The sequence below is a fragment of the Podarcis filfolensis genome (genome assembly GCF_964270895.1).
Source record: "Podarcis filfolensis genome assembly, chromosome: 1".
In the NCBI taxonomy this organism is placed as follows: domain Eukaryota; kingdom Metazoa; phylum Chordata; class Lepidosauria; order Squamata; family Lacertidae; genus Podarcis; species Podarcis filfolensis.
In genome coordinates, this window is record NC_139604.1 from 88,819,912 (window position 1) to 88,833,616 (window position 13,705).

General features: G+C 42.3%; 1 protein-coding gene across 10 annotated transcripts in view; it reads left to right on the forward strand.

Moving 5' to 3' along the window:
• The window catches only part of RAD51B (RAD51 paralog B), a 314,446-nt gene that overhangs the window by 204,136 nt on the left and 96,605 nt on the right, over positions 1-13,705 (forward strand). Inside the window, exon 11 of one of the 10 annotated variants that reach the window (XM_083605390.1) lies at positions 9,830-10,807. The exons of the other annotated variants lie outside the window; for them this stretch is intronic. Coding sequence (XP_083461516.1) covers positions 9,830-9,861 — 32 coding nt within the window. The 3' untranslated portion in view covers positions 9,862-10,807. Of the gene's footprint in view, positions 1-9,829; positions 10,808-13,705 lie in introns of those variants that run through there. 10 annotated transcript variants of the gene reach the window in all.

The window sequence follows — 13,705 nt, forward strand, 5'->3', positions numbered from 1 at the left end:
CAACGGCAACCAGTTTGCCTCTATACCCCTGGCTCACTCGAGTACACTGAAGGAGAACTATGAAGCGGTGAAGTATGTGCTGGAGGAAATTGGTTATGATCAGCATAAGTGGTTTATTTGTGTTGACCTGAAGATGGTGAACTTTTTGTTGGGACAACAGTCTGGCTTCACCAAGTACCCATGTTTTCTGTGCATGTGGGATAGTAGGGACCGTGCTCAGCATTACATGAAGAAGGACTGGCCTGTGCGGGAGGAATTGGTGCCTTGCAGAAAAAGGAACGTCATCAACGACCCTCTGGTGGACAGAGACAGAATACTCTTCCCACCACTGCACATCAAGCTCGGCTTAATCAAGCAGTTCACCAAGGCTCTGGACAAGGATGGTGACTGCTTCACTTACTTGTGCTAGGCTTTTCCAGGACTGACCATGGAGAAGTTGAAAGCTGGCATCTTTGACGGTCCTCAGATCCGTCAGCTCATCAGAGATCCAGAGTTCGGAATCTCAATGAACGAAGTGGAACTGGAAGCGTGGAAGGCATTTGTTCTGGTAGTGAAGAACTTTCTTGGCAACAATAAGGCCAGAAACTACGCAGAACTTGTCAACAACATGCTGACTGCTTTCAGAAACCTAGGCTGCAACATGAGCGTCAAGATGCACTACCTATTTTCACATATGGACCGGTTTCCTGAGAACCTGGGTTCAGTGAGTGACGAGCAGGGGGAGAGATTCCATCAGGACATGAAAAAGATGGAGACCAGGTATCAGGGTCGCTGGAACGCAGTCATGATGGCTGACTACTGTTGGACTCTGAAGAGAGACCTCCCTGCCGCTGAGCATTCCAGGAGTTCCAAGAAACGGAAGTTCAAGCCCTGAAGTTTGAAAAATGGTGAAGCAACATGCAATTTACGTGTACTTACCTTTATCAATGCCCACCATTCAGTTTACAGTAAACCTGACCTGATGGAGAGAAACGGATGCCATTTCCTGATTCAGCAGTGCAAAAATACCCTAAATCAGTTGTAGAAATCTAGACAACATTCAAAAAGTAAAAAATTGTTGCCCAGTGAATCAGCTGTTTTTATTGTTTCCCTTTTCTCTAAATGAGGAAGGTGCACTCTTTGGTCTGAAGCACTGCTTTACCTACCAAACAAATACTTGAAATCAGTTGCTAGAGTTGTTAGATCATAAACATAACATGTGAAAACCAAATAGTATATTAGGGAATATAGTCTTCCAACTCTCCCCTCCCTACAAACTGTATTCTATTTCTTTTTCTTAAAGTATTTTTGGGCCTTAAGCACTATGGAAATTGAAGGACATTTATGTTTAATTGCCGTCAATTATAGAAGGACAGATTCGTGTGTGTTATCTATGTGGCAGAGTGGGTGGGAACATTATTTCATTTCCTCTTTACTGTACAAAACAAGCACCCTTTGTGACACACAAGCCAAATGTACATTTCCATCTCTTCCCCCACAATTTTTCATCTCCTGCTTTTAGTCTTCCTCAGTTCCCAACATCACTCTTCCCTAGCTGCTTACAAATGGGCTGCATTATTAAGTCAGCCTTTCCGAGCATACCACCATACCAGCAAGTGTGTGTAGCCATTCTGTCTGCTTTGGGAAGCCCCATGTGCAGCCGCAACTACAACAATCCCCTTGTTGATCCTGTGCTTTTTGGTTAATCCCTCATAAAGTATGGGAATCCTAGCCTCTTCCACATCTGCTTGCAAAACTGCAGGGAGAACACCAACCTTTCAAATCATCTTGGCTTGAAATACTGGAGACTAGCAGCAGGGGAACGGCACAGGGAAGGAATATTTCGTTTTTGAGCTGAGGAGGGTTATAAGATCTTAAAGCTCTCCGTCCCTTCCACCTCTCATCCTTTATCATCCTCTTTCAGGTCAGTGGGATCAGGTTTATGTTAACAAACCATGAAGCTTATCAAATAAATGCAACAGCAGCAGGTGTTTGAATCTGCCTGTTTCCACAGAACAGGCCTAACAAGGTTGACATTGTGGCTAAGGCCAAGGTAATGCAGTAATTATTCCTTTCTGGGTATGAAGCCCCCAAGAGATTTCTGGGAACGAGTTAGAAAAACAAACATTGCCAAGAGCAGGATTTTTAATTTTTTTTTAAAAAAAGGAAAGAACAGTAGTCCTCTCTATGCCAGACTGTGAAGACAAGCATTTCCATTGCAGTATCCTGAACACTACCCAGTTTCTCTTGAACATGTCTCATATTACAGAGGAAAGAGATTGTGAGAGAAGCAGTATGTTTGTGTCTGGGTGTTCACATCTGGAGGGGTAGCTTATTTTGGCTCTGGCCGGCATGTGGGAAGACAGCTGTTTACTTAAGACACTAATAAGTGCCAGAAGAAGGGGGAAAGCAATATTTGGGGAGGGGAGGGGGGCTATTGATGCAGCATTTAAGTATTTCTAATTATATAATATGGCTCGGTGTGCTTAACAGTTAAGGACTGTGTGGTACTCTTCTTGAGGTACTGTATAATTGGTAGCTTATTGTGTAACAATTCCTGTTTGCTGCAGAGTATACTATTTTTTATTTTCATTGCCATGATCCTACACATTATGTAGGAAATTCCCCACCAGAGTAGAAATCATACATCGAACAGATGGAAAGCTTCTTAATCTGAGTAGGCTGAAAGCAAATAGTAAGGTTACCATAACTTCTGTCATAGAGCTTCAGTATGCTGGTGACAACATAGTGTGTGCACACTTAGTGGACGACCTCCAAACCATCCTAAATATCTTTGCAGAAGCTTACAAAAAGCTTGGCCTACCTCTCAATATCCAAAAAACCAAAGTGCTGCACAAACAAGCACAAAACAACCCCTCTGCAGTGCCACAAATCCAACTCAGTGGTGTAATGTTGGAAAGTGTTGATCACTTCTATCTTTCCACAAGGGCTGGCATTGATACCAAAATCCTGCATCGCCTGAGCTCTGCGAGTGCAGCTTTCTCCCTAATGAAGCACAGAGTGTTTGAGGACCAGGACATTCACAAGGAAACCAAAATGCTTGTTTACAAAGCTATTGTACTACCAACCTTACTGTATGCTTGTGAAACATGGACCACTTATAAATGCCATTTCGCACCACTGTTTTAATCAGCCCTGGCCATGCCCCCAAGCAAGCTGATTGGCTGCAAGGTCCCATGGCGTGGCTGGGGTTGCCCCAGCGGGATGCGGGACATCGTCCTGCGCCCACGCTGTGACGGGGAGGCTGAGCAGCCTGACCGCAAAGCGTGAAGGTGGAACTAATCTACCAACCTTACTGTATGCTTGTGAAACATGGACCACTTATAAACACCATCTCCAGTTCCTTGAAAGATTCCATCAACAGTGTCTCCAAAATTTTTTACATATCACTTGGAAAGACAGGCAAACTAATGCCAGTGTCGAAGCAATGATTCTTTAACAGAAACTTCAATGGACTGGTCATGTTGTTTGGATGCCTGATTATCGGTTATTATTCCAAACTTTAAAATGGAAAGCGTAATGCTGGTGGTCAACAAAAGAGGTTTAAAGACTCTCTCAAGGCAAATTTTTAAAAATGTAGTATAAACACTGACAATTGGGAAACACTGGCCTGCGAGCGCTCCAGTTGGAGAACAGCCTTTACCAAAGGTGTCATGGACTTTGAATGTGCTCAAACTCAAAATGAAAGGGAGAAACATGCTAAGAGGAAGGCACATTTGGCAAACCCTCACCATGATCAACTCCCACCCAGAAACCTATGTCCCCACTGTGGAAGGACGTGTGGATCCAGAATTGGCCTCCACAGTCACTTACAGACTCACTGCTAAGACCATGTTCATGGAAGACAATCTTACTCAGCTACGAGTGATCGCCAAAGAAGAAGAGTTATGGCAATGTTAGGGCATCAGTTCTGCACTACCAGCAGTGCTAGCTCTAGGGTTTGGGGGAAGCGTGTATACTCAGTGCGCTCTCTCATGAGCAGACCCACCTCCTCTCTACTGTCACCACTGTGCATTCGCACACCCTCTCCCTCTAGGCCAAAGTGACACAAGCACCCACAGGGAGAGCAGAAGGCCTGCTTCATCTCCTGAAACTTGTCACGTATCCCGTGCTTGGGGTGGGTGGGGGTGGGACAGATGAACAGGCAGCATCAGTGGCAGGAAGAGCAGCAGGGCCAGGAGGCTCTGGGGGTCAGCATTGGGGCCCCCGCAATTGAGTGGATTTCAGCAGTTGCCTGATTATGTTGGCCACTGGGGCTGGCCCCAGTGGCGTAGCGTGGGGGGTGCAGGGGTGGCCGGCCACACCGGGCGCAACATCTGGGGGTTAGGGTTAGGGGGCGCAAATCCACGGGTTAGGGGGCGCAAATTACTTGCCTTGCCCCGGGTGCTGACAACCCATGCTACGCCACTGGCTGGCCCTATCTAGAGTTGAAAACTCAATATTTGTGGAAGCAAATATCATGCTGCCTATTCTACTACCATTGGCCCAAGTGGTAGATACTCTATTTTTTATTATTGTGGTCCATCTTGAATATTTTTGGGAAGGCCATGGTATAAATTTGATTGTGTCCTTGTGCTCTTCCTTATTTACTCCTTTGCTGTCTTCATCTGGTGAGTCTGCTTTCCACTTAATTTCCATCCCCACACAGATCTGCAGTGCAAACTAGTATGATCATGTAAGAGCAGTCATGATGCCAGGGCTGCAGCGTTATGCAAATTATCAGTTTTTTTAATTGATTTGCTTGATACAGCTATATAAAACCAGAGCATTTGTAAGTCTGGCTTAACAGACAAGTTCAACTCAAATTTCCCCATGGGTACCATGAAATGTACTAGGCTTCTGGTGCATTTAGGAGCATCCTTCATTTAAGATTGGTGATGACCAACCTTCTTCCAGTGTTGGGCTACTCCTTTCCCCTTCAGTGCCTGCCGCCACCTCCCCATCCAACCTTGACCTGGAGGGTCTCCCAAATAAGCTTTTCAGGGGGTGCACATGGCTAGAGCGGAGAGGAGGGGGTGGTTAACTTTTCTTCCACGAACATCCTTAAGTTCATTTAATGTAGAATCCAAAACTATGTCTTCATTTGCTCTGCAAATGTTCAAGCCTTTATGAATACGATTTAGTGGGAGAACATTTAAATTTAAATGATGGGGTATATGAGTTAGGTGCTAAAACTATACATTGTATAAATAAGGAAAAAAGATAAATCAAAGAGTTCATGATCACATTATTTGTTTGTGTGCTTATTTCCCACCCTTCACCCTACGGTCCCAGGGTTACATCATTATTTCATTTCATTTCATTTTGCTTTGCTTTGCTTTATTTTATTTTATTATTGTATTAGTGTATTTTTCAGTCACTTTATCTTACCCGGGGCAACCCAAAGCGACTTGCAACCCAACAAATAGCTCACATAGATACATTAAATCAAGAGGAAAGAGAAATAAATTTAAAACATTCCACTTACTTCTTAAAGGCCACAGGTAGTTACAGGTCAAAGGCCTGATTATAGCAAATAGTTTTTGCTTGACACCTAAAGATATATAATGATGGCACCAGGCAAGCCTGCACAAACAGAGCCACCACATTAAAAAACAACATTAAAAACAATTAGAGATAAAGGTACACATTGACCAGTTTATGTGCTGAAAAACCTATAAACCTTAGGATTATTGCAACGGAAAAGAAAAATGCTGTATTGGAGTCAAGAGTAAAGCAATACATAATGCATTATTGTGCCACTTGCAGATTTGATCTGTCATGTGTTCATCTTAATGATGAAGAAAAGAATTGTGGGTATTTTTGTTTAGTATTCTCATAGTGATTAATAAGTTAGAATCTTTGCCTTGTTCCCATTTGTGTATAGCCCCAAAACATAGTGGAAAAAATAATAAATCAAGTATGCAAGCAAAAGGCATGCATCCAAATACTGGGAGTAAAATTCAAAAGTGCTGTGTATTTGAGCAATGCCCTTCTTTATAGAGGGGAAATGCATAAATATATTCTTAGACTAGTGCAATATTTATGTTTAAAACAATTAGAACTATCTAATAGCTGCATTTTTAATTTAAAAAGTCAATTTAACCTCTGTTGCATACTAGGTAAAGGAATCAAATAACACACACGACCGAATGGATTCTCACGGTGTAATTCCAATATGTAGAGTATTAATCTGTAAACTAAGAAGAACTATTTTGTTTAAACTACCTGTATTAGGAGAACAATTGCTTTCCTATTATCCCTGAGCAGCTGTTTTTGCAGAACATGCCCCTAAACATACTGTGAACAGCTGGAAAATCTGCACTTCATCCCAGGTGGTGTCCTTGATTACGGCTCTACTTCTGGATTTTGTCATGGGAAAGTCAGTACCACATTACACAGCTTCAAACTTCCCTGCAAAGACTGGATAGACATTGTGAAATATATGGCTCTGCATCCTTCAAACATTGTGCAGCTGCCCCTACTCACAATAAATGTACTTGCTGTACGCTGCTTCACAACTGTGGATCGGGTGTTGGTGGGCCTGTGCTTTGAATGTTAAAAAAAAAAATCCAAGTTGTTCTGTTTGATGTTTAAAATATTGATTTCTTAATTTTGGGTTCAAAAAAATAGGGGCCATCTTATACATGGGGGCGTCTTATACACGGAAAACTATGGTAAGTGAAATTCCTGTTTTAGCAAAAGGCCAAGAGCATTGGCAAGGAGAGGAAGCTTCTACAAAATATACGCGTTTAACAGCCAAAAGGCTGGTTGCAACAGAGGTTTGCTGTAAAACCATTGCAGTCCAACTGCACTGATCTTTCAAAGTACTGCTCTTTGAGCTACTTTCTTTTGCTAAATGACATGCTCATTCGTGCCCAATGGCCTCCAATCAGTGAAAAAGCAAAAGAGAAGACACTGGATCAACAGTCCTGGGAACGTAGTCTGTGCTTGCAGTAGTTTTGCAAAATGGCATGTGCAAGCATTCATTCCAGCAGTGTCCCAACATCACAGCCTGCCAGTAATAAGGCAATTTAAACACCACATTGGAGAGAACATGTTGCTTGTTCTGTTATAACCTGAAAACAAAAGGCTCGCTGAGCCAAAATAAAAATAACAGGAGGGTCAAGATAGGGCAAAGCCCCACATTTCATTAACTAGCCTTTGTGATTAAATATATATGAATAGGACCAGGAGTAAAGCTGATGCCGGAATATCAAATAATCATTATTTGCTACTCTCAGCTGCTTCAATATAAATATGAGCTAAGTCTTTATTACAAAGTTGAAGGAACTTTGTTTTAATTGTTCTAATTTTGGAATTGGTGCACTTAATGGTGTTCGGGGAAACCTTTTGCCTTGGAAACGAACATTGACTTCCAGATTAGATTTTTATAATATGTTTATGTGAGGCTGCCTTTGAAGATTATTCCGAAACTAACTGGTTTGTTTATGTTAATTGGTGGAGGCAGCATGGGACATAGAACACCATGTTGAAAGCAGTTAATTTGAAAACATAGTTGCCCTGCGAAGTGTGCGATGCTCCAGATTCCAAACCTAGCCAGAGGTCCAAAGGCTGCTGGGTACATTGCACCACCTGCATGCCAGCCTGACTCCAAATGTCAACAGTTCATACTTGCATTGTCAAAGCTCATCTCCCTCCTCTAGCTTTTCCAGCTATTTCCCTTTCTCTTTTGCTTCTTCTCATAAGTAATCCTGGTAGTAGTCTCATTTTAGTTTCTTCCCCTTGCTCACATTTCCCTCTCCTTCATTGGTTGTCTCCCTTGTGCCTTTTTGTGTGATTGTAAGCTCCTTGGGGCCTATCCTCTCATTCATTGTAAAGCACCATAGCACCTAGATGGCACTATATCAATAGTCAACCTAGCAGTTTGAAAGCACACCAGTGCAAGTAGATAGATGGGTACTGCTGTGGTGGGAAGGTAAACAGCATTTCCATGTGCTCTGCTTTCCATTACAGTGTTCCGTTGCTCCAGAAGCAGTTTAGTCATGCTGGCCACATGACCCGGAAAGCTGTCTGTGGACAAACGCTGGCTCCCTCGGCCTGAAATCGAGATGAACTTCACCCCATAGTCGCCTTTGACTGGACTTCACAGTCCAGGAGTTATTTACCTTTTACCTTTACCTTATATCAATAAATATAAGTATAGCACCCAACAGTAGCATTGTGAATTGAATTTTAATTGCTTTGGGCCAGGTCAGGAGACCATTTTTTCCTGAAGAGTGAATTAAAAATGTAACCATTAAATTAGTAATTCATTAGTTATCAGTGTTTGGGGCGTCTTAAAGCATTTTACAATGTTGTACATGCTTTGAGTGCTACTTTGGTGGCAGAGAAGCTATGTAGAACTGCCACCTAAATAAAATAACAATTTCAGGTGCTGATTTTCACCTTGTCATTGAATGGCTTCAAGGGGTTTGGGCCCATATACTTTTTTCTGTGTCCCACTAACGTAAAGAGGAAAAAGCCTAGGCTTATTGCAGCTTCTCAGTCAGATCCTTTGTTTATTTGGGAGTAAGAGTGCCAGTCTAATTCCTCCTACCTTAGAGTAAGCCCCTTTGAATTCAGTAGGACTTACTTTTGAGTAGATGTAGATAGGACTGCATTGTAATTACTGCATTACATACTGACTAGTCTGTCTGCCTGCCTGCCTGCCAACTCACTCAGTAGGTCACTTACCATCCCACCATCTGACCATAATTCTTGTTTAGAAGGAAGAGCCATTCATTTAAATGGGACTTAACTCCAAATTAAGTGGGTTTAGGACAACAACAAACAACTGCTACCTATATTAAGCTCTGAGGGTACTGAAATTTGTTCAGGGTTATTTTCTGTATGTTATGTATCAGGCAAGTTGACATAAGCAGAGGACAGATAAATAGGTAGTTGTGAAGCATTTGCCTTCAGTAAGATTATTGTGAGCATAACAAATAAGCTTGCTTAAGGATGAGGTGAATTCATGGAGGAGAGGAGCTGGAAACAGGCACTCACTTCCTGATTCCTACCTTCATTGTTTCTAAGGTGACCACTTATGCTTCACCAAAGAGAGCATACATTTGCATGTGCTTATATGCAAATTCATAAATAATCACTATAATTTAAATAGAAATGCAATCCATCCTTGATCTGAAAGCCCTTCAAATAGATGACTCCATCAAAGAGGGGGAAATTGTCCTATGGTAGTCAGGGCGGAGGAAGGGGGGTGCGGTAGGGACGGGCCACCCTGGGTGTCACCACTGAGGAGGGTGACAAAATGCTGGGCGGCACTCACCGTGGGGCCTGCAGCACGCCCGAGCCACGTGTCTCTCCTGGGAGTGACGCGGTGGCTTTGGCAACCACAGGCTCCGTGCTGCCCCAAATGGTTCGCCCGCTGCCGCCTCCTCAGCTGTAGGGTGGCTGAGTGGGAGGAGGCAGGCAGACTCCTCGGAGGCCCCACAGGGCGCAGGGAACGCACGCCGCCCCAGGAGCCCCATCGGCTTGCTCCGCCTTCAAATAGAGGACTGTTTTCGATAGAGTAGAATGCATAGCTGTCATAATTTACCAGCCTTTTGAATAGAATTGCTTATTTCATCTTTGGTAATCAATTTGTAAAGACATGAAAACCTAGAAAGTATTAGTCCTGAGAGTGAGTGCCTTAGATTGTTAGCAAATTTACTTGTTTACTTCCTTTTTGCCTGAATCCTAAACGTAGTACATGAAGGCAAGTTTAGCTGAAATCTACCAAACAGCATGGGGAGATATTTCACTATTTCCAATGAAGAACCTTCAAACCAGTTCATATAATGTTCTTTCTCATTGTGGATTCTTTTTTCTTTCTTTCCTTTTTGTCCAGACTCTTCTTACGCATTTTGCAAGATGTCCTGAGAAGGAGGCCTGCTTCATAGAAATCCTTAGTTTTTTGTGCTTCTGAGTTTCCTCCAAGCTCCTTCTTCTAACACGTAATAAGAGAGGCAGTTTCTGATACTGCCAGTGTTCTTTTCTTTCCCTCTTCCCTGTAGTGCAGTCACATTGCTAATTAATTGAATTCCCTACTTGCTCCTTTGTATGTTATTTCTATTGCCCATTAGCAGAGCAGCTTGGGATTTGAGCTATGTTTTCACTCATCTTACTGGAATTTTGCTTTTGGTCTTTCTTTCTCTCTCCCCCCCCTCTCCCTTTGTTGTTGTTTCTGTGCTCTGTGAAAGGCATTAGAGGGGCTTTAACACCAAGGGCCTATATTGTTCACAGGCCCAGCTGCATTCTTTCACACTCTACCTTGTGCGTCACAGCTATTCATCTTGATTTGTACTTGGCTCAACTGCAGATGCTGTAAATATGGTAATTTTAGATTCCCTGTTTGGAAACAGTTTCAGGGCGGGTCTTGTGGCAGGAACACACTTTGATTTACACTGGTTTGTATTACCTCGGTACAGTTGAGAGGGGAATGAAGCTTAGAACTAAAATGGTTTTGTTTGAAACCTCTTTTAATAACTGGGAGGCAAATAAGACTCAGCCTTGATATGCAGGCATGCAGTACTAGAGGCAATACTTCATTTCAGGGAGGATAACAATCTACCTAGCAAGAACAGGAGAAAGGAATTTTAGATTATTGTAGAATTTTGGTCTCACTGTATGGGTTTTTGAATTCTTTCCTTTTGTTCTCATTATAAAACTGCTGGGGTAGAACGCACTGGTTGAAGAGCATGTTGTATTCCCCCTGATGGGGTAACATGCTATAAGTAGGTTCTCTTCTATTTAGTTATCTTGTATTTTTTATTATTAGTAAAACTCAGGAACAGCCATATCTGAAAAGCACTGGAGGGGGTGGGATATTGAATTTTAATAAAATACAAACATGCAAATGCATTCATATCCCACTTTACATGTTCCAGGTGTGACCTCCAAGTCTGTGAAGTGTGTGTGGTTCAACTCCCACTGAAATTGTTCGTTGGTAATACTATTCTCAATGATAAGTTTTTAAAAAACAAGTAAACATCTTCGGAATTCACTTGAATTCTGTCTTGTTGGGCATACATGGTTTCCTTCAGAGATCTTATTTTACCCAAGAGAGGGAAATTTGAGGCCTGGGGCTGAATGTGCAAAACCCACCACCACTACCGCCCTCAGCCTCTCTATCTGGCACCAGGAACTCTCTCCAGCAGACTTTTAAAGGTTAAAACAAAAGGCACCTGCTGAATCTCTGTTGGCAGAGCATTCCACAGGACTGGGTTGATGACACTAAAGACTTGGTCCCATCTTGCTGTCAGGTGGGCCTTGCCAACTTGAGGGATGACCAACGATTGGGGATGGGCAGCGTAGTATGCAATCAAGTGCTTTCTCACAATCATCGGTCTTTATGAAGTCCACCAGCAAAACACCAAAGGCTCTGTTCATTCCAATGGAGTAGGGAGCGTTGCTTCTTTCTGACCAAAGAAAAGACTTTAACATTAATTAACTTTTAATCTGCAATGGTATCATACCCTCCAACATTTCTCCGATGAAAAAAAGGATGTCCCATTCCTTCATAATAATGTTACTATTTATACCCCACAAATGTTATTGGGTTGCCCCAGCCACTCTGGGCAGCTTCCAACATGTATAAAAACATAATAAAACATTAAATATTTTTAAAAACTTCCCTGTGCAGGGTTGCCTTCAGACAGCTCAGGGATTGGATAACTCCATACCCTCCGGTGCAAATAAGGACATCCTAAGGAAAAGGGGGCATTCTGGGATCAATTCAGAAACCAGGACAGCTTCTCTAAATCAAGGATGTCCCTGAAAAACAGGGACACTTGGAGGTTCTGCAATATCTGGAATGTGTTGAGGGGCTTTTTGCCATCCATTTAAAGGTAAAGGTAAAGGTACCCCTGACCATTAGGTCCATTCGTGGCCGTCTCTGGGGTTGCGGTGCTCATCTCGCTTTATTGGCCGAGGGAGCCGGTGTACAGCTACTGGGTCATGAGGCCAGCATGACTAAGCCACTTCTGGCAAACCAGAGCAGTGCACGGAAACGTCGTTTACCTTCCCGCTGGAGCGGTACCTATTTATCTACTTGTACTTTGATGTGCTTTCGAACTGCTAGGTTGGCAGGCACTTGTCTCTGAAAAGCAGTTCAGACATTCAATCTTTTTCAGATAGGATAGCAGAATCCCCTTCCAGGTGCCCCTTGCATCTGGTGATATTTAGGCCATAGAACCCTAAGCATTGCTTCTTACAACATATGGAGTAGTATTAGTAAAGCCAGCATCTATAATAGCTATACTCCCCGTTTGAAATGCATCCACTGTATCTGGGGTGCATAACCTCAGTTCAAAAACAACATATCAAGGTGGAGTGCAGTTCTAACAAGTAAGACCCCCGGGTCCTTTTCATTCAAATCAGAGATATTTACCCAAGAAAAATAGAAAAGTGACAGAGTACACATGTTAGAAAAATATGCAGGCAGACACTGAAGAAAAAATAACATTCTGCCATAAGTAGCCACCTTGTTCCTCCAGTTTCCTCCCCTCGATATTAGAACCAACTGTTTCTCATGTGTTTTCAAGAACCTACTGTGGTTTCCAGACAGCTGGCTGGAGGAGTCTGGGATTGGGCTTGAAAAAATAGGTCATGGGTCAAGTTATTTTCACGAAAGCAATCACTAAGTTCCTGTTAGATTTGTTAAAATTCATGGTCGCTCCTTTTATTTTCCTAAACTGGTAGCAGGAACCTGAAGACATAACTTATTTTCAGTCACAAATGATGGGCTAATAAAGACCAGTTACAGAATTAGCTCACTGCTCTTTCAGTTTATGGTGAAAACAAATGTCTACTTGTCAGTGTGGAGAAACAGGGCTCTCTGACACTCTCAGCAGACTGTGAGAAGTAAAGCATTTAATCAAACGCAAATACATTTTGTAATGTTCTCCGAACACTTAGCTTACAAAATCTGTCTCATTAACTGACAGCATTAGTTGCAAAGGTTCATTTACTAGATGAAACTTTGCAACTAATGCTGCAACTAATGCTGGGTAGATAGGGTGCATGTGTGTTATGTGAAATTGCTTTATTAGTTACTCTTTCAGGACAGAAAATTTAAATACTGTTTTAAGTCTCTGAACAGTGGCAGACCTTGGCATCTCAAATTTCAGTGGCACCCTATGCAACAACAAAATCCGCCTCTCACCTTCCATTGGACTTCATAGTTCCGGTGCTTGCTGCAGCGCCCCAGAAACTCTGCACACAGTACAACCAAACCAGTCGTTCTCCTCCAAATCTGCCTTTGCTCTGAATGTTATCATCTTATAGTTTGGGGAGTGGGGTGTCATAGAATTTTTTCTGTTCCAGCGTTTATTTTAGGAAGGTTTTTCTGTCCAATGAATCTTTGCGAAGAACACTAACAGGTATTAAGCAAAGCATCAAGCTGTGGTTGAGATCTAGTGAAACAGGAGATGGGTGGCAAGAAACCCTGATGGTTTGTTTTCTCACTTTTATAGAATTTTTTTTATTTGATTTGTCTATGTACTCTATCCTTTAATATTATTGAGTATTTTTTAATGTAGAGTGGTTTGTGCATTTTGAAATAAATATATAAAATGAAAGGCAGTAGCAGACTTGGGTGTCAGTGAGTAGGAAGACAAAGGTGTGGTTCAGTATGGGAATAAACATTCAAGAGCAGATTTTGGCATCACAGAACTTAAAACTGAAGTTCTCTTTTTTAAAAAAATCACAGCATAAACAGGGTTAG